Source organism: Microchirus variegatus (assembly GCF_963457635.1).
Source record: "Microchirus variegatus genome assembly, chromosome: 5".
NCBI lineage: Eukaryota > Metazoa > Chordata > Actinopteri > Pleuronectiformes > Soleidae > Microchirus > Microchirus variegatus.
In genome coordinates this window covers 29,985,165-30,011,983 of record NC_139806.1, presented here as the reverse complement: position 1 = coordinate 30,011,983, position 26,819 = coordinate 29,985,165, and the positions used below count along the sequence as shown (strand labels likewise).

The window sequence follows — 26,819 nt, the reverse complement described above, 5'->3', positions numbered from 1 at the left end:
AAAATACGACAATTTTGAACGATTAAATCCGTATTTTGTTGTTTGTTTTATCAGTGACTGGGCGACAGAAAATCCAATCAAACCCCCGCCCACCAAGCCAATCAGCAGGCAGCTTCCTCAGTCAAAAACCCATGGATCTCAAAGAAAACAAAAATCACCAAAGAGAAATACATTTTGAGTTTTTAAATCAAAATGTTGTCTGTTTTAATTGACATACTGAAGCTTTAATGAGAGAAACAGTGTGTTTTTAAAGAATCACGGGCTCGTTACCGCGGCGTTTAAACCGTTTAAAGCGCTCAATCCTCCGCTGAAGCCAAGAGGTTAAAGACGGAGCAGCGGGAGGAGGAAGGGGAGGAGGAAGGCGAGGGTCCAGCCTCCTCTTCCTCCGCTCAAATACTTTTTAATGTATTCATGTTTAACTTCTTCTTCTTCTTCTTCTTCTTTTTCTGGATGTTCCCGTGATTCTGGCTCCGCCGTCAGAGCCGCGCTGCGCGGAGACCGAGCCGGCGACATGTCGGAGAGCAGCGGGGCCTGGACGTGACTGAGGTGGGTACGAGCTCCGGGGCTCCGGAGCTCCCCCCGCTGCTGGTAAACAACTGCAGCCGGAGGAGGGAGAGCTGTCTGCAGCACAGCGGAGGGGAGTTTGAGCAGATTAACGGAGATTAACGGAGATTTAAGAAGACGTTTGTCAAAGTTTGAGACTGAGAAACAGACTAAAGTTCTTCAATTCAGTGACTTTTAACACATTAATTCATAATCTATTCAAATCTGATTAATAATATACGGAAGAGAATTAGGGCCACTTCTGAACACTTGTTTTGAATTCTGAGATTAAATTCAGAATTCTATTTTTTTAAAGGTCAGATTTCTGAGATGTGAGTAACATTTCTGAGATTAAAAATCATATTTATGAGATTAAAATCATATTTATAAGATTAAAGTCAGATTTATGAGATTAAAACAATCAGATTTATGAGATTTAAATCATATTTATAAGATTTAAATCAGATTTATAAGATTAAAAGTCAGATTTATGAGATTAAAGTCAGATTTATGAGATTAAAAGTCAGATTTATGAGACTAAAAGTCAGATTTATCAGATTTAAAGTCAGACAAGGTCAGATCTTTGCAATTAAAATCAGAATTCTAATATAAAAAGGCCGTCAGATTTCTGAGATTAAAGTCAGATTTATGAGATTAAAAATCATATTTATGAGATTAAAATCAGATTTATGAGATTGAAATCAGATTTAAGATTAAAGTCAGATTTATGAGATTAAAAATCATATTTATGAGATTCAAATCAGAATTCTGAGATTAAAGTCAAATTTATGAGATTAAAGTCATATTTATCAGATTAAAAGTCAGATTTATGAGATTTAAATCAGATTTATGTGATTAAAAGTCAGATTTATCAGATTAAAATTCTAATATAAAAAGGTCATCGGATTTCTGAGATTAAAGTCGACTTTTTTGCTCAGACGACAGAGAAAAGGTTTTTATTTTATTTATTTATTTTTTAATCATGTGGTCATAAAAGTCGTTCTTAATATTTGAGTCTAAAGATAAAAAAATCACTGTTATTTCCAGAGAGATGGACGGAGAGAAAGAGACGGCAGAGGACAAGGAGGAGGAAGAGGAGGAGGGACTTCACCTCGCAGCTGCGTCCTCAGTGGAAGACCAGGACCTTCCCATCATGCACTGGGAGGACCTGAGCCAGCGGATAGCTGAGCTGGAGAAACAGGAGCAGGAGAGGAGGGAAAGGTCAAAGGTCAGCCAATCAGAAGAGTGAGACAAGGACGCTCAAAGAGACACGACACGACCTATACAACATCAAAGAGAGACAACATGACCACAAAGAGAGACAGCACAACATCAAAGAGAAACAACACAACACCAAAGAGAGACAACACAACATCAAAGAGAAACAACACAACACCAAAGAGTTTGACACAAAGACACCAGTGTCTGGAAGGATGAATGATAAAATCATGATGTGTGTCCTGTCTCCTGCAGAAGAGGACGAGGGTGAGGACGGACGACAGCGCTGTAGGACTGTGGAGAGACGTGTGGGAGGAGGAGGAGGAAGAGGAGGAAGACAACTTCAGGAGGTGCTGCGTCTCTGTCGTCGCGTCACGGTAAAAACATTGTGTTTTTATCAGCACTGAGCTGTGTCCTCCAGTGTCCTCCAGTGTCCTCCAGCTCTGCTCGTCTTGTCTCCACAGGTTTCACCAGCACAGGAACCTGCAGCTGTGCTTCATCAACGACGGAGACAGTGAAGACGAGGAGGACGGAGACAACAAGAAGGTCCGTGAGAAGCTGAGTTTAGACACTGAGACGTCCAGTCTGTAAGAAGTGGTGTCACCTGGTGGTCAAACTGTTGATGGTAACAAATGGGAACCACTCACTCTGCCACAACAAACCTCATAGAGAAAACCAGTGATTTTAGTTCACGGGGACACAGGAGCTGCTGGTTGTGTCACTGATTTAAGTCTAAATGAAATATTTTAAAAGCCGAATTCACTAAAATAAGATGTTAGAAGTTAGTGATGGATGCAGCAGTGGATCAACAACTCCTGTGAACTCCTGTGTGCTGTGATGTTAAAATCACTGGTTTTCTCTATGGGCTTTGGTGTGGGAGAGTGAGTGGTTTACAAACTTCAGTTTCTTGGACCTTTAGTCACAGAACAGCGCCCTCCAGTGCTCACCTGTTTAAAATGTTCCTGATGTCACGCCTCCGTCAGGTTTCCACGGTAACAGGACGCAACAGCTGCCACGCCTCCGGACTGAAACAGGAAGTGGTGACTGCTCTGAGGAACAGGAGGGACGAACTGCTGTCTGAACAGAAGGAGGAGGAGGTGAGGAGGAGGAGGAGGAGGAGGAGAGGAGGGGAGGAGGAAAGAGGAGAGAGGAGAGGAGGAAGAGGAGAAGAGGGGAGGAGAGAGGAGGAGAGAAAGAGGAGGAGAGACGAATAGGAGAGGAGAGAGGAGGAGGTAAAGAGGAGGAGAGGAGAGGAAGAGGTAAAGAGGAGGAGAGGAGGTAAAGAGGAGGAGGAGAGAGGAAGAGGTAAAGAGGAGGAGGAGAGAGGAAGAGGTAAAGAGGAGGAGGAGAGAGGAAGAGGAGGAGAGAAAGAGAGGAGGAGGTAAAGATGAGAGGAGAAAGGAGGTAAAGAGGAGAGAGGAGAGAAAGAGGTAAAGAGGACGAGAGGAGGTAAAGAGGAGAGAGGAGAGAAAGAGGTAAAGAGGACGAGAGGAGGTAAAGAGGAGGAGGAGAGAAGAAGAGGAGGAGAGAAAGAGAGGAGGAGGTAAAGAGGAGAGGAGAGAGGAGGTAAAGAGGAGAGAGGAGAGAAAGAGGTAAAGAGGACGAGAGGAGAGGAAGAGGTAAAGAGGAGGAGAGGAGGTAAAGAGGAGGAGGAGAGAGGAGGTAAAGAGGAGGAGGAGAGGAGAGACCAAAACATATAGTGTTGTGATGTGATATCATATGGATATTTGAGTATGTGTGTGTGTGTGTGTGTGTGTTTGTGTGTGTGTGTGTCAGTGTCTCAGCAGCAGTTGTGTTGCCAAGAGGAAACATCTGGAGCGCTGGGAGCTGCAGGAGAGAAGAGAACAGCAGCTGAACAACATGAGAGCTACACTACAACAGGAAGTTCATGGTACACACACACACAGACACCCCCCCCCCCCCACACACACACACACAAAGACACACACTCACACACTGGTCAGTGAACACTAACTGTTAAAGTCAGCTCAGTGTCGCCCTCTCTTGACTTGTCCTCTGTCCTCTCGTCCTCTCGTCTTCTCAGCTCTGAGCTCAGAGCTCGTCTCTCAGCTTCTTGTGCGAGACCAGCTGAGGACGAAGCAGGACGCCATGCTGCTGGACGTCCAGGACATGACCTAACAGGACAGTCAGAGGTCAGAGGTCATGTGACCAGAGGTCAGAGGTCACGTGACCGGCTAACCAAACCTCTAACTCTGGGAGACAGAGACGAGACGGAGACAAGAGTGGACGTCAGGAGGAAGGAAGTTACAAAAAAGTGGTTTGACGACGTCAAGGTGGAACTTTCCCTGACAGGATGTCAAACGGAGTCAAACAGGAAGAGAAGTTTGCCACAGTTTTCAAAATAAAACTGCAAGTTTCTGTTTGTCCACGCGAAAACACAACCCTGCAGTTTTCAAAATAAAAAGTCTCAGTTTCACTTCGTCCACACTAAAACATAACCCAGCAATTTTCAAAATAAAACTGAAAGTTTCTGGTTGTCCATGCTAAAACCCAGTTTTCATAATAAAAGTCTCAGTTTCTCTTCAGCCACGCTAAAACACAACCCAACAGTTTTCAAAATAAAAGTCTCAGTTTCACTTCGTCCACAATAAAACACAACCCGGCAATTTTCAAAATAAAACTGAAAATTTCTGTTTGTCCATGCTAAAATTCAGTTTTCAAAATAAAAGTCTCAGTTTCTGTTCGTCCACACAAACTCAACTCCACAGTTTTCAAAATAAAAGTGTCAGTTTCTGTTCGTCCACACTAAAACTCAACCCCACAGTTTTATAGAAGTAGAAATAATTTTTGAGTTTTCAAAATAAAAGCTCAACATTGAGCAGCTCCACTGTGTGTGGCTTCATTTGACGTGAATTCTTATCTGAAGGATGTTTTTCTACTTATTTTTCACTTAAACACAATTGTTTATGATTTCATTTTGAATTTACAAGACAAGTTTTAGATTTAAGGGAAACGACAAAAACAGGAAACTTGTTCTGAGCTTGTGTGTTTTTTAATTTTATTTTTTATTTAGAAATGATTATTAACGTGTTACCATTGTGTTTGATATTATTTAAGATTTATTCTCACGTATTTAACTTGCAGCAGTTGTCGACAATCGTTTATTTCATGTTTTCTTTTTATCTAAACACATTAAATATATTGAGCTCAGAAACAGGCAGGAATTATTATGATTATGATGTTGTTTAGTCGTAAAGGGAATAATCCACTTATTATAATAATCCCCGTGTATTTGTTTCTGACAAAGAAATTCTATTTTAAAATGTAAATAAAATTATTTTTTATTTGGAATATAACGGCAAATAAAACATGTTGTTAGCATCCGTGCATGTTTGTTTCAGCGTGTTTTATTTTAGCTACAGCAAACAAGAATTCATGAGAATGCTAGAAACACAAACGACCGGTATTGTCGCTGACCTTTGTCGCTAACATAAGTTTGCTGCTAACGTAGCATCGCTCGTGTAGCTAGTGACGACATTGTCTGAAGTAAAAAAAAAAAACCACAACAACACACATTTAATAAAGAATCTTTGAGACACAACAAGAACAATTAGCAAATTATCAAAAGGACTGACGTAGATTCATGTTAGCTAAACCGTTATCGCTCACTGATCCGGACCTGATGACTCTGACACTGATCATAGTTTTCTGTGGTAAAATGACGAGTCGGACACTTTTCAATGCTAATATACGCATTCATTATGCTAGCTAAACTGTTAGCGCCACTGAAATGCATTAATTGTCTTATATTTCCAGCTAAAACGCTTGTATCTGCAAACTTAGTTGTCTCTCATTGACTCTGATACTAATTATAGTTTATATATATACATACATAAATACATATATACACATATACACACACGTATACATATATACATATATATATATACATATAGTATATACTAGTTCTGTGCAATAGGTTAACGCACATTAACGTGTGTTAACATACCGCAACACCAGAGTCCAGGCACCGTTTACCAGTTAGCTCATTTAGCGCCGTTAGCACCGTTAGCGCACCTACAGTTGAACTGGAGCGGTATGTTTATTAAAGGAAAAGAGCAGCGCTAAAAAATACTAGCGTACCTGTGTACTGCATATGTGTGCCTCTGTTTTTAAAGTTTAGCGTTACTTTAGAGACTAATTTTAACAATCGGGAGTCACGTAAACATGACGTCACACGAGTCGTCATGGAAATGCGTTGTGCGTTAGCGTTGATGCCGTTAAACGCCACTGACACGTTAACGTTTGACAGCACTAATATATACACATATCCATGTACACATATGTACACAATTTATATGTACATATATCATGAGTTTGTTTAGTCACGAAGTGTGCAGATCGCTAATATGGACGCCAAACTCAAAATGGCCGACTTCCTGTTGAGTTGAGGCCGTGGTCCCGCCGGACGAATTTATCGTCGTCTTGTGACGAAGTTACCGCCAAGTTTCCGTGAAATTCGGCGCAACGTACGCTTGGCTTTTGTCCATCCACGTTTGGCCTCAGGGGGGCGCCACAGAGCACAGTTTTTTTATGCTCGTTAATCCACGCAGAAACGACCGTTAAAGCCACAGACGTAAGATTTTAAAGATGCGAGTGAACGCTTGTGTTTGTTCAAACCTCTGCTGTTTGTTCACGCCGTACACGCCTGTGTGTGTGTGTTCTTGTACTTGCGGCACACTGAGGACCAGTGAGGGGTTTTTAACCAACAAAGTGAGGTCATTTTTCATTGAAATCACTTCCTTAGGTTGTAAACATGGTATACTTTGTTTTTAACAGAGCTCCTCAATTTGGTACAAAAATACATTTGGTTTTTCACACACTCTTTGCTCTGGGGCTCCACCTAAAGACATTTTATGGTACTGCGCCCAGTAGTTCTTTATAGACGTCATTCATGAAGTAGATGTTTGTAATTGTGTTGATTTATAAAGTGGAAATGCTGGTCCTCACTTTGTCAGCACTTTTACCCGGTCCTCAGTATGAAGCAAGTACAAGAATCTGTGTGTGTGTGTGTGTGTGTTGGAAAAAGACAAAGTGGACATGAATCAGAGTGGATGTCGTTGAACGACGGCGATGATGGAGGAGGAGGAGGAGGAGCAGCTGTGTTCATGTGTTCACTCAGATAACGAGCAGCAGAGCGAGGACAGACACACACGTGAGTTCTTTCTTTATCCTCAATTATAGACGCATTTATTCTGAAATGCTGCCATTTCATTTCACTTCCTGTCTTTTCCAGACTTTGGGAACATTCACCTTTATTTGCTTACTTTTTCTTGTTTTTTTTTTAATTTATTTTTTCTCCTTCACTTCAGCGTGAGAATCCATTATTATTGGATGTTTTCTTATTGTTTTAGACCTCATCGTTGGTTATTGGTTTTACTTTGTAAAGGATCAACCCTGGTTTGTATTTAAATGTAAAGTAAACTGCTGCTGCTGCTTATGCTGTTGCTGGTTATTGTCTCTGCAGTCCTGTATTGGGTTTCATTCCTGCAGTTCTGACTGAATGAACGCTGATCAATTATTTACAGAGCAGCTGAAGGTCAGTGGAGAAGAAGGAGAAGCCCCCGAGAGACCGAGCAGACCCCCAAAATAGTCACTTCTCAGACGACGAGGACGAGGACGGGAAGACGAGTGCAGGTAAAGCCCGAAAGATCTGAGCGTGGGAGGTCCAGACGTCATGAAAAATACAGACTCAATTTTAACGGTGAAAAATATTGTGTAAACAAATCTGAGTTGACATAAAATCTGCTTACTTTTGTTTACAGTTTAGTTGTAAATGTAGTACATTTTGAAAAAATTATAAAGTGTTTTTCTTTAAAGTATTTTTTTAACAGTTTGGTAAAATATAGTTTCTAAAATAAATTTAGTTTGTAAAGAAAAATATGTATTGTGAGATAAGTTTGTATCAGTAGTTTTCATTCATTTGTGTTTTTTTAAATAAAGTTTTTGTAAAATTAGCTGCTAGTAGTCGTTAAACATTTGGTTTGTATAAAAGTTATAAAAAGGTTTGGTTTGTATTTTTACTTATTTAATTTTTTTTAAATATCCATGCATTTAAAACATTTGCTTTCATTAATTTTTTTGTTGTGTAAATGCTTTTTTGTAAGTTTGTGTGAAATGAGTTATATTGAATATAGTTTCAAGAAATTATTTTTGGTTTGTATAAAAGTTGAGTTGAAAACTTATTTTTATTATATATATGTTTTAATATCCACAAATTAAAAATTTGTTTTCATTAATTTTTGGTTTTGTAAAAAAAAAAAATTGTCATGGTTCACAGAAAATTTGGTTTATATATTATTATTATATATCACATTCATTTATGTAGAAGTTGGTTTGTATAAAACTTTCGGAATTTTCATTAATTTGTATTTTAAATAAAGTTTTTGGAAAATTAGTTTGCTAACAAATTCAATTTGCGTTGCATATAGTTGACAGAAAACGTGGTTTGTATAAAACCTTATATTTATTATATAAAGTGTAGAATACATTATATTCATTTATGCAGAAGTTAGTTTGTATAAACACTTGCTCGGTCAGAAGAACAAAAGGCAAACGAAGTCGGTCTCGCGTTGGTCGTCTCGTCTCAACTCGTTAAACAAAAACTGACGCATGATTATTTGACACTTTTTGCTTCCAAAGACACGGACAAAGCTACAACAAGCGGCGTCAGGTTTCCGGAAAGCTTGGCTAATGATCCACGAGCTAATTGAGCGGAAACAAAGTCGACATCAGCGAAACACTGACGGCACATTCTCAAGCAGCTTTTCCAGGCTAATGACAAACGTGTTTTCTGTCTCTGTGACAGGAACTGTGGACGGACGCAGGGACAGACTGGAGGACGGACGCAGGGACAGACCGGACGACGCACAAATGACGGAATCCCCAGTGAGACGTCTTGAAGGCGAAGAAGCTGAGATGATCCTGCTCTGCTGTAAATAGCCTTCAAAGGTCCATCATGGGATTAAATCAAGTCTCCGGTGTCACTCCGGACGCCTCGTTAGCGGTGGACGCTAACCGCGCCAACACCTCTGGCGCCCTGCCCGCCTCGTCTCTGCAACGCTCGTCCTGCAGCATCGACGAATCCTACAAGTACGTCTTCCTGCCCGTCTGCTACTCGCTGACGTTCCTCTTCAGCCTCACGCTCAACTCGGTGGTGCTGCTGCGCTCCTGCCGCCGCCACCGCGGCTGCTGCGGTGGCGGTGCCGGCGGCCGGCGCTGGAACACGTCGCTGATCTACATGGTGAACCTGGCCACCACGGACCTGATGTACGGACTGTCGCTGCCGTTCCTGGTGGCGAGCTACGTGATGAGGGACAGCTGGGTGTTCGGCGACTTCATGTGCCGCTTAGTGCGCTTCCTCTTCTACTTCAACCTCTACTGCTCCATCTTCTTCCTCACCTGCATCTCTGTGCACAGGTAGGACGCTCACATCTCCCGGCAGTTTGGGTGATCGAGGCAACCGAAAACAGAATCGAACTCGTGGTGCGGTCACACCAAACCTGAAGGGACCGTGGTCACCGTGGGACTTAAATTTGAGGAATATATTTGCGTTGTAAGGAGCTACGCGGTTGGTAACTGAAGAGTCACAGAGTTGTAATTACGCACCGCACAGGGAGCATCGATTTACAGCCAGTTATCATACTTTTTTTTTAGATTTTTTTAACATCCATCCATCCATTTTCTACCTCTTTATCCTCCACCAGAGGGTCGCGGGGGGTGCTGTGCCTATCTCAGCTGCCATTGGGCGATAGGTGGGGTACACCCTGGACAGTTCGCCGGTCCATCACAGAGCCACATATAGAGACAAACAACCATTCACTCACACTCTCACACCTACGGTCAATTTAGAGTGACCAATTCACCTAATCCCCATATCGCATGTTTTTGGACTGTGGGAGGAAGCCGGAGAACCTGGAGAAAACCCACGCACACACGGGGAGAACATGCAAACTCCTTGCAGAAAGGCCCTTGTTCCGAAGTTGTCCCAAACGGGCCTCGAACCCAGGAACCTGGGTCTTCTTGCTGCAAAGGCAAGAGTGCTAACCACTACACCAACCGTGGGCCCTCTTTTTAACATATATATAATAAATAAAATTAAATGGGTTATTGATAATTTGGTACATAAGAAATCTCAAATGGCACAGATGGTGCCAAGCTTTACTAAAACCTCTGTAATTTCACTCTGCTTCATTTCAGCAGCATCAGACTTTGAACAGCTCATGTCCACATGTTGTTACATGACCTCCATTTGTTTTTAAGCTCCTACTGCATTTTTTAAAGGTGATATTTGCTTTAAATGCAATATTTTTTTAGGCGAGAGAAAAAAAATCCTTATTCATCCAGTTATGCTGTGTTCCATGTACATTTACTCTGACACAGTGGCATCTACAGTGAAACGTACACCTCTCCAGATGGAATCTCCAGAGTACAAGAGATGTACTCTATTTAGTTTGGGCATGTCATTTTCGAGCAGGGACTCCAAATTGTGTGTGAATGGTTGTCTGTCTCTATACATGTCCCTGTGATGGACTGGCATCTCTCCAGAGTATGACCTCCGCCTTTCAGCCCATGTGGAAGGATAAAGTGGTAGAGGATGGACGGATTTGCGTCGTATTGTGTGAACGGAACTGAGAGCCACTTGTTTGGCAAACGGGCATACCGCCTAAAATCCATGTGGTCTGATCAAATCCTTCCATTTCATGTGTTTTAAGAGACGAATTCTAACTTACCACTGGTTGTCCTCCACAGATACTTGGGGATTTGTCACCCGATGAGGACGATCACTCTGGAGAGCAGGCGGGTGGTGAAGGCGACCTGCGCGTTGGTGTGGGTGGTAGTTTTCATTCTCACCTGCCCCATCTTCAGGTTCGCGCAGACGGGCTACGTCAGGCGTGGCGGCGGCAAAAGACTCCCTGGATCTGAAGGAGACGGCGGGAATGGGACAGCGGAACAGGACGGGGAAGGATACATGAACTGCTGGGACGACGCCATCGATCAGGAGTTTGCAGACTACGTACCGTACGGCATCGTCCTCCACCTGCTGGGCTTCTTCGTGCCCTTCGTCATCATCGCGTGGTGCTACTCTCAGGTGGTCAGGACCATATTTCAGACCCTGCGCTCTCCTCCCAGCTCGATAGCGGGCGGCGACGACTGTTACGCGGGCGACGGAGCAACAGTGGGCGTAAGTGATCGGGAAAGAACCTCTGTCTCCATCTCCGGCTCGCAGTACTCGCACTACATCCGGCGGCGGCGGAAATCCATCAAGACCATCGTGACCATCACGCTGCTGTTCGCGCTCTGCTTTTTGCCCTTCCACGTGACGCGGACACTGTTCCTGCTGCTGCGGCGCGGGCAGCTCGGAGGCTGCACCGTCATGAAGACGGTCTCCATCTGCTACAAGGTCACGCGGCCGCTAGCCTCCTGCAACGCCTGGCTCAACGCCCTCCTCTACTTCCTGACGGGAGATAAGGGCGCCCCCTGCTGCTGGCCTGCAGGAGGCGTCCCCTGCTGCTGGCCTGCACAAAAAACTGTCCGTCGAGACCACCGGAGTGGCTCCCTCTGGTGGCCATTGAAGCTCCTGAAGAAGGAGACTATGGGGGAGGACGACCAGGAGGCGGCAGAGAAGGTTGAAAGGGAAGTGCACATGGAGAACGAGTCCAAGTCTTCCAGAGTCATCCTCTAAGACGTTTTTATAAGTCGTTTCACGGACTTACGCGAACAAAACTGACGACATCTGCTCTGTAATTCTGTGTTTCCATCATGATATGGTCCGGTACGGTAAAGTTCTGGGTCAGGCTTGCGTTTAACTTGGCAGGCGGAGTGTGGGCTGTGCCCGAAGGCCGCGTAGCACGACGTCGCACCAGCGCGACAACAATGAACGATGTGGAACGGCACACAACGGACAACAATGGGGGACGCCCAGCAGCTTTTTGTCATAGTTTTTATGAGAATAGAGCGAGCGTTCTTCTGTTAGCCACCCACGATAGTACTCTGGCACCCCAGGGGAAGGGTGCCAAAGAATGGAACGGTTGAGCCTGGTTATTAGTTATTATATCATCACGCGATTATGTGAATTTACTGTCCTCAGAAAATGTATTTGTTTGTTTTTAGGTCAGTTTTTACACATTTCCTGACATTCACAGCTCCACCAGTAGGGGGACTGGCTCTTAGGGCTCGACCAAGTCGTCGTGAACAGAAACAATGTGACGTTATTTGTTGACGGCCTCCGTCGCACAAAACTATCGGACCCGACTGAGGGAGCGGTTGTGCGTATACAGCAGCAGAGCAGGGTCGGGCGGAGACGAGAAGCATGTATTCTGTCAAACTGCTGAACGAGAAACTTTTCTCATCCATGCCGCGACGATGAAAAGTCGCATACTACAGCTTTAAAGAGTCAGGTGGCAGTCGTTGGATTATCAATATTTTTGGTTAAGTTGCAAATTGAACCGAGACCACTTTTGCACCGTTTTTTCCAACATTCTGGTCCACATTGATGTGTACGAGTTTTAAATAACGGGAAATAAAATGAAGCTGTAATTCATTCACCAAACATGTCTCGGAGATTATTTGTTTTATATCCTCGGGGATTACGCACAAATTACACCTTTGGGCTTGAAATGTGTTAAGTCTGTGATTTCTTTAAGAACATGTTTGCGTCTCTATCTCACTGTTTGACAGACTTTTCTAACAGGAAACCACTCACTCTCCCACACCAAACCCCATAGAGAAAATCAGTGGTTTTAGCTCACAGGGACACAGGAGCTGCTGGTCTAGTGCTGCCTCCTGTGGTCACTTTGTGTCACTGAGGAAAGTGTGAGTGAAGAATTTTAAAAGCCGAATTTTACAAAATCAGACATTATAACTTAGTGATGGAGGCAGCAGTGGATCAACAACTCCTGTTAACTTCTGTGTGCTGTGACGTTAAAATTGCTGATTTTCTCTATGGGGTTTGGTGTGGGAGAGCGAGCGGTTTACAAACTTCAGTTTAACAGTGAAATAAAGACGCAAACACATTCTTAAGACATAGTAGACGAGACCAAGAGTGTGCTCGATCTTAGTAACTCATCAGTTCCACAAAAGTGCTTAATTTAGTTTATTGTCTTGTAATGAAGACACTTTCTGTTCATGCATCATATAAATCATTTCTGGTCATAAATCATTTCCATGTATTAATCATCCAAAAGTAGTTAAATGTTAAATAAAAAAAATAAAAAAAAAGTCTCATTAGCTCAGAGGATTTGGTCAATTTAAACTTGTAGAACATCGGACGTTTCTCCGTGGCTCAGACTCCACTCCGAGTCGCTCAGCAGTCTGTAGTTGAGTCTGCGATAGTTCTGAGGGTGAATCTGTCGCTGGCGCCACACTTCCTTGTAGAGACTGCAGACGACCGGGGGCAGCGGCGCAAAGCCGGCGGCGCGAGCTAGCATCTGGCAGTAATCCCACTGAGTGTCCTGCATCACCAGCAGGTGGCGCCGCTGGACTCCGCGCTCAAGCTTCTCCCGTAGCTCCCGCAGAACCTCGTCCTCCATCTGTGGCCGAGGCGGTAAAGCAACGGAGCCGTCCAACACCGCCAGAGCGAACTGGACCTGCGGGGGGGACAGGTGACGGACTAGCTGAACGCTGAACGCTGGACGTGGAGGACGACCCAGACGTTAAAGCGCAAAGACTCACCTGGCAGTGGAAGTTGGGGAAAGGACAGATGAGTTTACAGAGGCCGATGAAGACGAGCGACGGGAAGGCGGGAGGAAACAGGAAGTGGTAGAGCGGCGACACCGAGTGGTCCTGGATGTCCAGACCCAGCCGATCCGCGTCCAGGAAGGGGAAGCTGAAGTTGTAGCCGGTGCAGAACATGAGGACGTCCGCCACGCCCACCGAGCCGTCCTTTAACGGGAACGTTGGGAAATCAAGACGAAGTTCGGACAAAAAAAAGGAGCGGAGCCGTCAAAGTCTCGTCACCTGGAAGCGAATCCTGCCGTCGTCCTCGATGGCCACCACCGTACTGGACTGGCGAATGCGCGCGGGGAGCGGGATGGCGAGACGAGGACCGCGATGACTCAGCGTCACCTGGACACAGAGAGACGCCGTCAAGAGAATTAAAGCGGAAGACGACGCGACGCCATGTTTGAGGACAGAGACGCAGGTCGCACCTCGGCGCCGACTTCAGCCAGTTCAAAGGAAATGTCCAATCCCGACGCTTTGGCTCCCAGGACGACGACCGACTGTCCCAAGAACGGCTCGGCAAACCGGTACGAGTGACTGTGCAGCACTTTGCCTACAAAACACAGCAAGTGCAGATGTCAGCTTTAGCCTAGCTTAGCATATAGATGCTCTACAAATGACTCGGCCGATCAAACGGCTAACAGGATAAGTAGAAGAACACACGCACTGTACCTTTAAAGTTGTGTATCCCTGGTATTTTGGGCACGTGTGGGTCAGAGTAGTGTCTAAACAAACACAAAGAACAGCGGACGTAAACGACAAAAAAAAGGAATCGTTATCGACGTCACAATCTTACCCCGAGCAGACGAAGACCGAGTCAAACGTCTCGGTCTTCCGACAACCCGCCGCTCCCGATGAGGTCACCTCCCACACGGTCTTCTCGCCACCGTCCTCCGCCGCCACAGCAACAGATTTGACGTTTTCCACCACGGTGTTGAACTGCGGGAGAGTCACAGAGAAGACGTTAACCGGAAATCAGAAATGTGAATTATCTTATTCATTTAACCTTATCAAGAATACTGCAGTGCTCTACAGAGTACTGTATACAGAGAATATTCCACTGTCCAGCTGTACAGAGTACTGTATACATAGTATAACTCTACTGTCGAGTGCTACAGAGTACTATAGACAGAGTATAGTCGACTGTAGAGCTCCTAGAGAGCACGGTAGAGCTCTACAGAGTAGTTAAGACAGTATAGTACACTGTAGAGCTCACAATAGTAGAGACATAGTATAGTACACTGTAGAGCTCTAAAGACTAGTAAAGTCATAGTATAGTACACTGTAAAGCTCTAAAGATAAGTAAAGACATAGTATAGTACACTGCAGAGCTCTACAAAGTAGTAAAGACATAGTATAGTACATTGTAGAGCTCTAAAGAGTAGTAAAGACATAGTATAGTACACTGCATAGCTCTACAGAGTACTTTCAACAGAGTATAGTACACTGACAGACGGATACATTTACTATTATACTATTGACAGAGTAAAATACAGTGTGGAGCTTTAGGAGAGTACTATAGACAGAGTATAGTACACTGTAGAGCTCTACAGAGTACTTTCAACAGAGTATAGTCCACCGTAGAGCTCTACGAGAGTACTATAGACAGAGTACAGTACACAGTAGAGCTCTAGGAGAGTATTATAGACAGAGTACAGTACAGTAGAGCTCTAGGAGAGTACTATAGACAGAGTATAGTACACATTAGAGCTCCACAGCGGAATATTATGTCTATAGTACTCTGTAGAGCTCTACAGACAGAGTATAGTACACATTAGAGCTCTCCATAGTACTATAGAACATCCTACATTTGTGTACAGCTTATGTTAAACTCAGACAGCTCGGTCAGGTGACTCACCCTGATGTGCTGCTGGATGCCGTGGCTCTGACAGTATCTCAGCAGGTACTTCTGCACCTCTCGGTGAGACAGGAAGCTGCCGAGCTGAGGGTCAAAGGGGAAATCGGGAAACATCATGACCTCTTTGGGCAGGTTGGTTCTGTCAAAGTTAGACAGAAGAATATATTTATGCTCAACCGTAAATTTGTTAAGCTAAATGGGTGGAGCCTTCAGGTCTACCCATGTTACTAATTCACTACATCCTTGACGTCAATGCTAGCGCCCTCTATAGCCGTACTTTTAAAAAAAATGTTGCGTTTGACCAATTCAGTAAACTGTAATCGTCTGTATTGACATAAGTTCATTAATTCAGGTAATACAACGGTAAACTTGTGAATGCACAGCGTAAAAACGCTCACACCTGAGGTTTCTGTACATGCTGCTATGGACCAGCCGCCTGTCGTCGTCGTCGTGAGTGCTCACTCGCTCGTCGTAACACCAGGTGCCGCCGACGCCGTCGCTGAGCTCAAACACGACTGGATGAGTGAAGCTGTTTGGACGAGACAGGACGTGTCTGGCTGCACAGAGTCCTGCAGCTCCAGCCCCGACCACGGCCACCCGCAGCATCCTCGCCATCCTGAGAGAGACAAGACGTTAACTTAGCTTTTTCTGTTCTTAAAAGACCTGTGTGTTTGAAATGAGAGAGTAAAGTCCACTGGAGAGCTCTACAGAGTACTGTAGACAGAATACATAAACTGTAGAGCTCTACAGAGTACCGGAGAGTATATTAATCTGTAGAGCTCTACAAAGTACTGCAGACAGAGTAGAGTAAACTGTAAAGCTCTACAGAGTACTGTAGATGGAGTATAGTCCACTGTAGAGCTCTTCAGAGTACTGTAGACAGAATACATAAACTGTAGAGCTCTACAGAGTACCGCAGAGTATATTAATCTGTAGAGCTCTACAGAGTACTGCAGACAGAGTAGAGTAAACTGTAAAGCTCTACAGAGTACTGCAAACAGCATACAGTACACTGTAGAGTACTGTAGACTGTAAAGCTCTACAGAGTACTTTAGACAGAGTATAGTCCACTGTAGAGCTCTACAGAGTACTGCAGACAGAGTATAGTACACTGTAGAGCTCTACAGAGTACTGCCGACATAATACAGTAAACTGTAGAGCTCTACACAGTACTGTAGACAGAATACAGTACTCTGTAGAGCCTTACAGTGGACTATACTCTATCTACAGTACTCTGTAGAGCTCTAAAGTACTATACTGTCTGCAGTACTCTGTAGAGCTCTACAGTGGACTATCCTCTGTCTAAAGTACTCTGTAGAGCTCTAAAGTACTATACAGTCTGCAGTACAGTCCACTGTAGAGCTCTTCACTGTCTCAAAAATCCTGATTTAAATCTCCTAATTCATGCAGTTTGGGAGCTTTTTCTATGACTGTTGTGTGTGTGTTTTTTTTTAAATACGTTTTGTCAGATTAATCATTAATTCAATATAATTTAATCCACCCCAACCTTGACTTTTAACTCAAACTAAAACTGCTCGTGGACGTTTAAACAAAGCCGCGCAAACCAACTCCACAAAAACTTTAAAAACTTTGATATTTTTAATGAAGTCAACATCGACCGACAATACTGCTTCACTGCGCATGCTCACACCGACACACAACGAACTTTAGCTTGTTAGCTCAGTAGCTTGTTCCGTGTCTGAAGTGAGAGTTTATCGTCGTTAATGACCGACAACAGCGTCGTTACCGTCTGTTTCTCCTCCGCCGCTGTTAAGGCAGGAAACGCCGCAGAGACTCCGGAGGAAGAGCCGCCATTTTGAGACTCGATCTGTGACCGGAAACTTGATTCGCTCTGCGCGTGTGCAAAGTGCGACGACTTCCGGTTATCAGGCCGAGCACCATCATCACATCATCGCCACCTAGTGGTTCACTCTGTGCTCCTGTATTTTGACATGAATGAGTGATCCTCAGAGACAGACACACCATTTGTCCTCTATTAGTTTTTGTTTTTATTGATTTAGGAAGAAAAGAACAACACGAGTTCTTTCAAAGAAACACATGTGATTCTAGATCAGTGTCTCAGCAGAAAGAACTCCAGACTATCTGAGTTTACAGAACTCCACTGTGTCTCTAGGTGAAGAAATAAAGCGAACTCCAGTAGAGCTCTACAGAGTACTGCAGACAGAGTATAGTAAACTGTAAAGCTCTACATAGTACTGCAGACAGAGTATAGTAAACTGTAAAGCTCTACAGAGTACTCCAGACAGAGTAGAGTAAACTGTAGAGCACTACACAGTACTGCAGACATAGTCCACTGTAAAGCTCTACAGAGTACTGCAGACAGAGTATATCCAATGTAGAGTACTGCAGACAGAGTAAAGTAAACTGTAAAGCTCTACAGAGTACTGCAGACAGAGTAGAGTAAACTGTAGAGCTCTACAGAGTACTGTAGACATAGTCCACTGTTAAGCTCTACAGAGTACTGCAGACAGAGTATAGTCCACTGTAGAGTACTGCAGACAGAGTATAGTAAACTGTAGAGCTCTACAGAGTACTGCAGACAGAGTATATCCAATGTAGAGTACTGCAGACAGAGTATAGTAAACTGTACAGCTCTACAGAGTACTGCAGACAGAGTATATTAAACTGTAGAGCTCTACAGAGTACTGCATACTGCAGTATCCAGCACCCGTACCAGGGCTACAGTGCTACTATTAGCATGTCTTTCTTTGTTGCGTAGTCTCCGTGACTTTGTCTTGTTCTAGTTAAACATGATTAGCCTCTGACTCGCGACTCCTCAAAAAAAACTCTCCGCTCATCGTTGGTCAGCCGCCTGATTCTAGCGTGGCTAACTTTGGGCTGGCATGCTCACAGTCCACAGGTGATTGTGGCAACACATTTATTTAAGGACCCAAACGATTAGGTGGCATATAATAAAATTTAATATATATATTTTAACATTGTTTATTATTATTATTATTATTATTAGTCATGTGACAGATGATGATGTCATCAATGCTAAACGACAACAAACCTCCTCTGATTTTACTGCCATGTTTTTACAGTGCAGAGAGAGCGAGGCAGAGAGTGAGAGAGGGAGGGGGAGTGATGACATCATCACGAGGAGGAGGAGGAAAATAGCATCCTGCATCAGACAGAGAGAGAAGAAGTGATGGACGAGAGACACTGAGAGACACAGACGGACAGAGAGAGAGAGGACATTTAACATTTGTCACACTGTGTGTGTGTGTGTGTGTGTGTGTGAGATCAGCCGATTATAACACACAGATTGGAGGGCGGAGCCATGATGGGCAAAGATTACATGTTGGCCATCATCCTCGTCAACTATGAAGGTGAGAAACAAAACCACACACACACACACACACACACACACACACACACACACACACACACACACACACACACACACACACACACACACACACACACACACACACACACACACACACACACACACACAAACACACACACAATGCTAACAACCCCTTTGAAGTTATGGTTAGCTTAAAGTCACTGCATAATTTTGTTATGTCCCCATAATGACAATAAAAATTCTTGATTCTTGATCCTCGAACGCCTTAGCTACTGAACGACAACAACAACAACAACAACCACAGATTGGTTGTAGGTCAGTCCAATTCCACACAGAGGCTATGTCAATTGGTCACGCCTAAAAATTAGCCCTGAATAGCGATTCCCACTCCGTTGATTTGGTTTGAAAACGGACGTGAAGACAGATGTGAAGACAGATGTGAAGACAGATTTTCAACTAGTGCTCATACAGGCTCATACTCATGTGTTTACAGTTGTTAGCTTATGTTTACAGCAGTTGTTAGTAGGTGTTTGCAGATGTTAGCAGGTGTTTACAGTTGTTAGAAGATGTTAGCAGGTGTTAGCTGATGTAAACAGATGTAAACGCAAACTGTTTAAACCTAAATTTAACTGAATCCTGAATTTGAAGGATTCAAAGGCTTCAGTCTGGTCTTTCCTGAGGAACTGGAGAGACAATGACCTTCATCAGTGTCATTGGTGGACGAGGACGCTGAGGACATTATTGAGGACATTAGTGAGGACAGTGATGAGGTTGACTGTTTCTGATTCAGTTCTCTGAAATGAGAGACTGATCAGCCTGAGAGAAGTGGACTTCCGTTGCTGTCTTTGTCTCTGATCGTCAGCGTATCGATCCGTCCAAGTCCTTCCCGTCATATCGCTCTCTCCAGATCAGCTGATTCAGCCGTTTGTGTCTCTGTGGCTTTATTAATAATTCAGAAACTCTCCCGTTTCTTCTTCTAAAACCACTCGGCTTCTTCAGCAGTTTCTTTCCCCGATTTTTCACTTTGTCCTTTTTTGTCCAAGGGGGACATTATCAGAGACATTATCTCAACAGACGGACTGAGGAGGCGGAGCTTGTGTGCTGTCAGGCGGGGATGCTAACAGCATTGTGGGGGACATATGTTTGACCATTTCTGTCTCCGCAGACAACATCTGGACTGACCAGAACCTGTTGCTGGACTCGGACCTCCCCTCTGGCTGGAGAACCATCAAAGACTCCACAGGAACATACTACTGGCATGTTCCCACCGGCACCACCCAGTGGCAACACCCCAGTGTCACAGGGACGCCACAGGCCCCCGATGCACAGGTTAGAGTCATTTAGAACAGCTTAGAACGCACGTTAGAACATGTCCACGAACCACTCTGGTTTAGAACATGTTAGCAACAAGTTACTAGAACAAGGTAGAATGTGTTTTAGACTGGGCTAGAACAGGTTAGCACAAGTGAAGACTTAGAACGGGTTACATTCAGTGTGAACGGTGGAACACGTCCATGATCCACAGTGGTTTAGAACACATTGGCGAAAGGTTAGAACATGACGTTATTGCTTGGAATGCTTTGGACTGGGCTAAAGCGGGTTAGAACACATTAGAATGACAGGTTAGAGCGAGAATGTAACAGGCCTAGAACGGGTTAGAATATTGGAACAGGTTATGAGAACATCTCGGGTTAGGACAGGACAGAGTTGGAATATGTTGAACCAGGTTAGAACCAGGACAAAACAAAGAGAACCCGAGAGTGGGTTAGAAATGGTTGGAACTATTTAGACCATGATAGAATTGTTCAGAACATGTAAACAATACTTGGTCTAGTATCCCACTTAGCCTGAGTTTGCTAACTTCGCTCAGATTAGCATATTTCTGTCTCGACAGGAGGAAGCTGGACAGGAGGACTCCAGCAAACAGACGGACGGTCCAACTGACGACAGGTATCACAAACCTTTACGTTCACCTTTAATTCAGGGACACCTTGGACCAAAGCGTTCACACGATTGTGTTTTTGTTTTTCTCAGGTCTTCATGGCACGAAGATTATCTGACCAACCACGACCCTGACTCCAAGGTGACGACGTTAACGTCACCAAAAACAAGACTCTGTCCCTGAAATGTCCTGCTTCAGTCAGACCATATCAAGCTTTAGTTTTATGGACTAAGATGATGTTAAATGGTCGACTCGTTCAGGAATGACTGAAAGATAAATGGAATTATCGCAATCTGGTTCTGAGCAGTCCAATCACTTTAAGACCAATTTAAACGGTCAGAATCTGGTTTCGATATTTCAGGAATTTCAAGTGTTTCAAAACAACCTGCGATGAGCATCATAAACAGGAAGTGTCTGCGTCCTAGCATCGGCTGCTCAACCAGTTTGATATGAATGGAGCATTAATCTGACTTAATCTCACTCTCTCTTTTTTCTAAGTGACCTTAATCTCACCCGGTGTCCTGCTTTCACCTGTCTCACTGTCTCCCTCTGTCTGTCAGTGTTTTGCGGTGCGATCCCTGGGCTGGCTGCAGGTGGAGGAGGAAGACCTGTCTCCAGGACGCAGCAGTCTTGCTGTCAGTAACGTAATCCAGCAGCTGTCTCACTGCAGCGGCCCCGAGCAGAGAGACCGGCAGGGAGCGTGGGGGGAGGTGAGACACCTGATCCACATCAGTCCACCACAAACTGAGTCTTCTACACCAGCAGGAGGATCTGGTTTATATTATTTTAAACTTTCAGGATGTTGTTTAGACTAATCCACACTGTCCCAATCGTTAAAGACCAGTCCCTAGCACAATCTGGTTTAGACGAGTTTAATCTGTCAGGATCTGGTTTGTACCAGCCTTGGATGACCTGGTTTAGATCATAAGAATCTTGTGAGACCTCTGGGGTCTGGTGAAGATCTGATTCTGGGTTGAAACCTGTTTAGACTGCATGTTGGTTAAAGAGTTGGTTTCAAACCTTTCCAGACTGTCCTGGTCTGGTTTTACCTCCTTCAGGATTTGGTTCATGACCAGTCAAGACTGCATCGAGTCACGATCTGGTTTAGATCTGATTTAGGGCCTTTCAGGATCTGGTTGAGATCTGATCTAGAGCCTTTCAGCACCTGGTTGAGATCTGATTAAGAGCCTTTCAGGATCTGATTTAGAGCCTTTCAGGATGTGGTTGAGATCTGATTTAGAGCCTTTTAGGATTTGGCTTAGATCTAATTAGCCTTCCAGGATCTGGTTTAGATCGGATTAGCCTTTTAGGATCTGGTCGGGATCTGATTAGCCTTTCAGGATCTGGTTGAGATCTGATTTAGAGCCTTCCAGGATCTGGTTTAGATCTGATTTAGAGCCTTTCAGGATCTGATTTAGAGCCTTTCAGGAAGTGGTTGAGATCTGATTTAGAGCCTTTCAGGGTCTGGCTTGGATCTAATTAGCCTTCCAGGATCTGGTTTAGATCTGATTAGCCTTTCAGGATCTGGTTGGGATCTGATTGGCCTTTCAGGATCTGGTTTAGATCTGATTTAGGGCCTTTCAGGATCTGGTTGAGATCTGATTTAGAGCCTTCCAGGATCTGGTTTAGATCTGATTTAATGTCTTTCAGGATCTGGTTGAGATCTGATTTTCAGGATCTGGTTATGTCTGTGTGCAGGGTCAGGAGATGATGCTCGTCCTGAAGAAAGACACTCTGACCCTGTTGGACCCTTTAGACCACACCCCCCTCCACAGTCAGCCAATCATAAACATCCGTGTGTGGGGAGTGGGCTGCAACAACGGCAGGTAAACCAATCACACGCCTCCCCCCCCCCCCTCTCTCTCATAGTTTCTGTTGTTGTTTTGTCTTTGTTTACACGTGTGTGTGTGTTTGTGTGTGTTTGCACTAACACTTTCACTTTGTTCTGTTTCCTCTAACACGCCCCTCCCCCTTCACCTGGGCAGGGACAGGTAACACACACACACACACGCACGCACGCATGCACGCACACACACACACACACACGTATGTCAGGGTAATTACAGTGTACTGAGGACAATCGTCACATTTTGTCTCCAGGACATGAATGGACTCATGGTCAACCTGTGTGTGTGTGTGTGTGTGTCCTCAGAGACTTTGCCTTCGTGGCTGGAGACAAAGACAGCTGTATGCTAAAGTGTCACGTGTTTCGCTGCAACACTCCGGCTAAAGCCATCGCCACCGCTCTGCACCACATGTGCTCCAAGGTCAGTGTGTGTGTGTGTGTCATGGATGTATAATATGAACTGGATAGAGCTCCGCCCCTTCGCTTCCGTTCATTCCTATGAAGCTGCTCACCCAGCGCATATGCCAAAAAAGTTTTTGACTTCCGCGTTTATTTTTCCGGGTTATGGGGCCCATAGAGCATGCGCAGTAGTGTCACTACCATCATTCCTCTCGGCTATGTGAACGAGCCGTCCGCGTTATCGACTTGCTCGGCGCGTACATGAACAGCGAAAGGCATGATGGGAGTACGCTAATGACGTGAGCTAGCGGTTTTCATGAATACCGATATCACGTTAACTTCGGCTTTAAACCATGGATTTGTAAATAAATGCAAAACTAACGATAGCGAAGTGAATATAGTGAAGCTGAAAAGTACAATGACGGAGTTAAAGATTAAAACGATCAATAAAAATGGTTTATTTGGGTAAGGACCGTGACTATTACTTTATATGTGTTACAGGAATCATGTTGTTTTTGTCGATCACAGCTCCACAGTCCACACCTTCATCAGTGTCTCGATGTCCGGGACTGAACATTGTGGTGGATTCATTGAGTCTCCTCTCCTCAATGAATCCACACAGCAGCTCGTTAATACATCGATAATACGTTTGAAAATAAATGTTAATGAGCGCCGAATAAACAACTAAAACCTGCTTTGTCATAATATTTTAAAAATGTAAACGGAAAACCCCTCATTGTCTTCATTTATTCACATTTCTCATAAAGTTTTCATATCGTACGGTTCACTGACAGCGGCGCCGTCCCCGAGACGCCACATGACCGCGCTTGGCCGTGCTCGTACACAGCTGTGACGTCACTCTGAGAAATAAGATTTGTCTGGGCTTTTTATGGCCTTTAGGAATGTTTTTCAAACATGAAACTCCATGAATTGAAAATATATAATATAAAGATTTATAAAAACCCGTGTCCATGTCTTGAGGTGTCCTGTGGACACTTTTAGGCGCGTCTCTTTTACTATTGCGGTCAATGGGAAAATTGCTTTTTGGGCTCCATGGGATTTTTTGTTGCAGTACCCACAGTGGCCACCATGCAAAAATTGTCTTCAAGGCAGAGGGGGCGGAGCTCTATCCAGTTCATATTATACATCCATGGTGTGGTCTCAGGTGTGTTAGCATGCTACATGCTACATAGTCCTGTCAGTCACTGATCTGACCTTGTGACCTTGGTCTGCAGATGATGATGTCAGAGAAGTCTCTGATGAGGTCGACTCGCTCACTGACCATGGAAAGCATCTCACCTGAAGACCTGCCCAGACAAGGTTTACTCACCTCTGCTGATCGCTGACATCATCATCACTGCTGTTCTCTGACATCATCACCTCTGCTGATCTCTGACATCATCACCTCTGCTGATCTCTGACATCATCACCTCTGCTGATCTCTGACATCATCACCTCTGCTGTTCTCTGACATCATCACTGCTGATCTCTGACATCATCACTGCTGTTCTCTGACATCATCATCACTGCTGTTCTCTGACATCATCACTGCTGATCTCTGACATCATCACCTCTGCTGTTCTCTGACATCATCATCACTGCTGATCTCTGACATCACCACTGCTGTTCTCTGACATCATCATCACTGCTGTTCTCTGACATCATCTCTGCTGATCTCTGACATCATCATCTCTGCTGATCTCTGACATCATCATCTCTGCTGATCTCTGACATCATCATCTCTGCTGTTCTCTGACATCATCACTGCTGTTCTCTGACATCATCTCTGCTGATCTCTGACATCATCATCTCTGCTGATCTCTGACATCATCATCTCTGCTGTTCTCTGACATCATCACTGCTGTTCTCTGACATCATCATCTCTGCTGATCTCTGACATCATCATCACTGCTGATCTCTGACATCATCATCACTGCTGATCTCTGACATCATCATCACTGCTGATCTCTGACATCATCATCACCTCTGCTGATCTCTGACATCATCACCTCTGCTGATCTCTGACATCATCACTGCTGTTCTCTGACATCATCACCTCTGCTGTTCTCTGACATCATCACTGCTGTTCTCTGACATCATCACCTCTGCTGTTCTCTGACATCATCACCTCTGCTGTTCTCTGACATCATCATTACTGCTGATCTCTGACATCATCTCTGCTGTTCTCTGACATCATCACCTCTGCTGATCTCTGACATCATCATCACTGCTGTTCTCTGACATCATCACCTCTGCTGTTCTCTGACATCACCACTGCTCTTCTCTGACATCATCTCTGCTGTTCTCTGACATCATCTCTGCTGTTCTCTGATTGGCTCTTTATTGTTGCTGCAGTTGAGTTTCTGGAGGCAGTGCAGAAGCAGGTCCAGAAGTTTGAGGTTCAGTATATTGGTAACCTGCCGGTGTCCAGAGCCATGGGTAAGACAGAACCTCACATAATCTCACCTGATAATCTCACTCCATGATCTCACTTGAACTCACCTGATAATCTCACCTGAACTCACTTGATAATATCACTTGAACTCACCTGATAATCTCACTTGATAATCACAATCTGATAATCACATCTGATAATATCACCTAATGTCACTTGAACTCAGTTGATAATCTCACGTGAACATACTTGATAATCTCACTTGATAATCTCACATATTCAGGCGTCATCAACACTAAACTATAGAAACATGTCTATTAGAGTTCTGATGAGTCAATGTCAAGTGTCGTGTGTGTGTGTCTGTGTGTGTGTGTGTGTGTGTGTGTGTGTGTGTCACAGGTATGGAGGTGTTAAACAGAGCCATTGAGAGCATCATGAACTCCACAGACAGAGACGACTGGGAGCCCACAGTGATCCACGTCACTGATAACGTTCTGTCACTGTGGAGAGGACAGGTAACACACACACACACACACACACACACACACACACACACACACACACACACACACACACACACACACACACACACACACACACACACACACACACACACACTCATCTGTGTCACCTGACCCTGACAGGAAGGGGAGGAGCCGTTCTGGGAGTGTCAGGTGCGCTTCCTGACTTTTCTGGGCGTCGGCCACGACAGCCACACCTTCGCCGTGATCGTGGACGGCGGCACGCAGCAGTTCGAGTGTCACGTGTTCTGGTGCGAGCCGGACGCCGGCATCATCTCTGAGGCCGTGCAGGCCGCCTGCATGGTGAGACGCCGTGAGACGCCTGTGAGACGCCCGTCTGTCCCCCGACTGTGTCCTCACTCCGCTTGTGTCCACGTTGGACGTCTCATGGTTAAACTTTCTCCCTCAGGTCCAGTATCAGAAGTGTCTCGTGGCCCAGACTCCACCTCCGAGGTCCAAGTCGCGGCGTGCGAACCCGTCAAAGGTCAAGCGAGCTAACTCCATGGACAGCGCCGCCTTTCCGTCACGTTACCGCGACGTTAGCAGCAGCAGCTCCACAGCGATAATGCCACGGATCACGAAGGCTAACGGCAGCGCGAGGAAGGGCATGATGGCGTTTTTCGAGACGCTTCGCAACAAACAGACAGCCACCTCCTAATGGTGGAGGCGGGGCCATCGGCAGAGGTGGGGACTCCGACACTGAACCTGTGGCGCTGATTGCATCGCCTCCTGCTGGTGGGAGCCGGAATCCCACCTGTCTGAACTCAGGTGAACCTGGTCCTGGAGATGCAGGTTCATCGCAAAACCAGAACCTGGACATAGTCCTGGATCAGATCCAGTGATCCAGTGACCGTGATTTCACCGGGACAGATGAGACAAAAGGACACGTGTCCTCAAAATATCTGAAATATGACTTTAGTCAAAGGAAAAGCCTTAAGTTCAACTGAGACTACATTAAAAACACCTTTAGACTCCACTGTGTCTGTGTCCACACTGGACATGTCCACTGGACATGTGTGGA

General features: G+C 44.8%; 4 protein-coding genes across 5 annotated transcripts; 3 read left to right on the top strand and 1 right to left on the bottom strand.

Annotated features, from left to right (window-relative positions):
- Positions 1–377: 377 nt before the first annotated feature.
- On the top strand, positions 378–5,105 carry LOC310927902 (uncharacterized protein). Of its 2 annotated transcripts, none has more exons than XM_083890312.1 (7): positions 378–546; positions 1,591–1,771; positions 2,017–2,138; positions 2,226–2,307; positions 2,745–2,858; positions 3,546–3,652; positions 3,806–5,105. In XM_083890312.1, the coding sequence occupies exons 2-7, from the start codon at positions 1,595–1,597 to the stop codon at positions 4,125–4,127; spliced, it is 924 nt and encodes a 307-aa protein (XP_083746438.1). In that variant the 5' UTR covers positions 378–546; positions 1,591–1,594; the 3' UTR covers positions 4,128–5,105. The 2 variants fall into 2 exon arrangements, with proteins under 2 accessions (XP_083746438.1, XP_083746439.1); XM_083890313.1 differs by having other exon boundaries at positions 3,538–3,652; positions 3,806–4,012.
- A 3,635-nt stretch (positions 5,106–8,740) lies between these two features.
- On the top strand, positions 8,741–11,467 carry LOC310927402 (P2Y purinoceptor 3; the record flags this gene model as incomplete). Its single annotated transcript, XM_083889696.1, has 2 exons — positions 8,741–9,201; positions 10,534–11,467. The coding sequence occupies 2 exons, from the start codon at positions 8,741–8,743 to the stop codon at positions 11,465–11,467; spliced, it is 1,395 nt and encodes a 464-aa protein (XP_083745822.1).
- Positions 11,468–12,872: 1,405 nt separating this feature from the next.
- Positions 12,873–17,148, bottom strand: LOC310927886 (uncharacterized protein). The gene is made up of 9 exons (XM_083890294.1): positions 17,109–17,148; positions 15,762–15,977; positions 15,362–15,500; positions 14,300–14,442; positions 14,176–14,228; positions 13,932–14,056; positions 13,741–13,848; positions 13,456–13,665; positions 12,873–13,370 (listed from the first exon to the last, which is right to left on the bottom strand). The coding sequence occupies exons 2-9, from the start codon at positions 15,974–15,976 to the stop codon at positions 13,032–13,034; spliced, it is 1,332 nt and encodes a 443-aa protein (XP_083746420.1). The 5' UTR covers position 15,977; positions 17,109–17,148; the 3' UTR covers positions 12,873–13,031.
- A 1,508-nt stretch (positions 17,149–18,656) lies between these two features.
- Positions 18,657–26,456, top strand: apbb3 (amyloid beta (A4) precursor protein-binding, family B, member 3; the record flags this gene model as incomplete). Its single annotated transcript, XM_083889093.1, has 12 exons — positions 18,657–18,714; positions 19,861–20,030; positions 20,590–20,645; positions 20,730–20,778; positions 21,198–21,347; positions 22,336–22,463; positions 22,790–22,910; positions 24,118–24,202; positions 25,238–25,321; positions 25,677–25,792; positions 25,922–26,101; positions 26,208–26,456. The coding sequence occupies exons 1-12, from the start codon at positions 18,666–18,668 to the stop codon at positions 26,454–26,456; spliced, it is 1,437 nt and encodes a 478-aa protein (XP_083745219.1). The 5' UTR covers positions 18,657–18,665.
- Between the last annotated feature and the right edge of the window lie 363 nt (positions 26,457–26,819).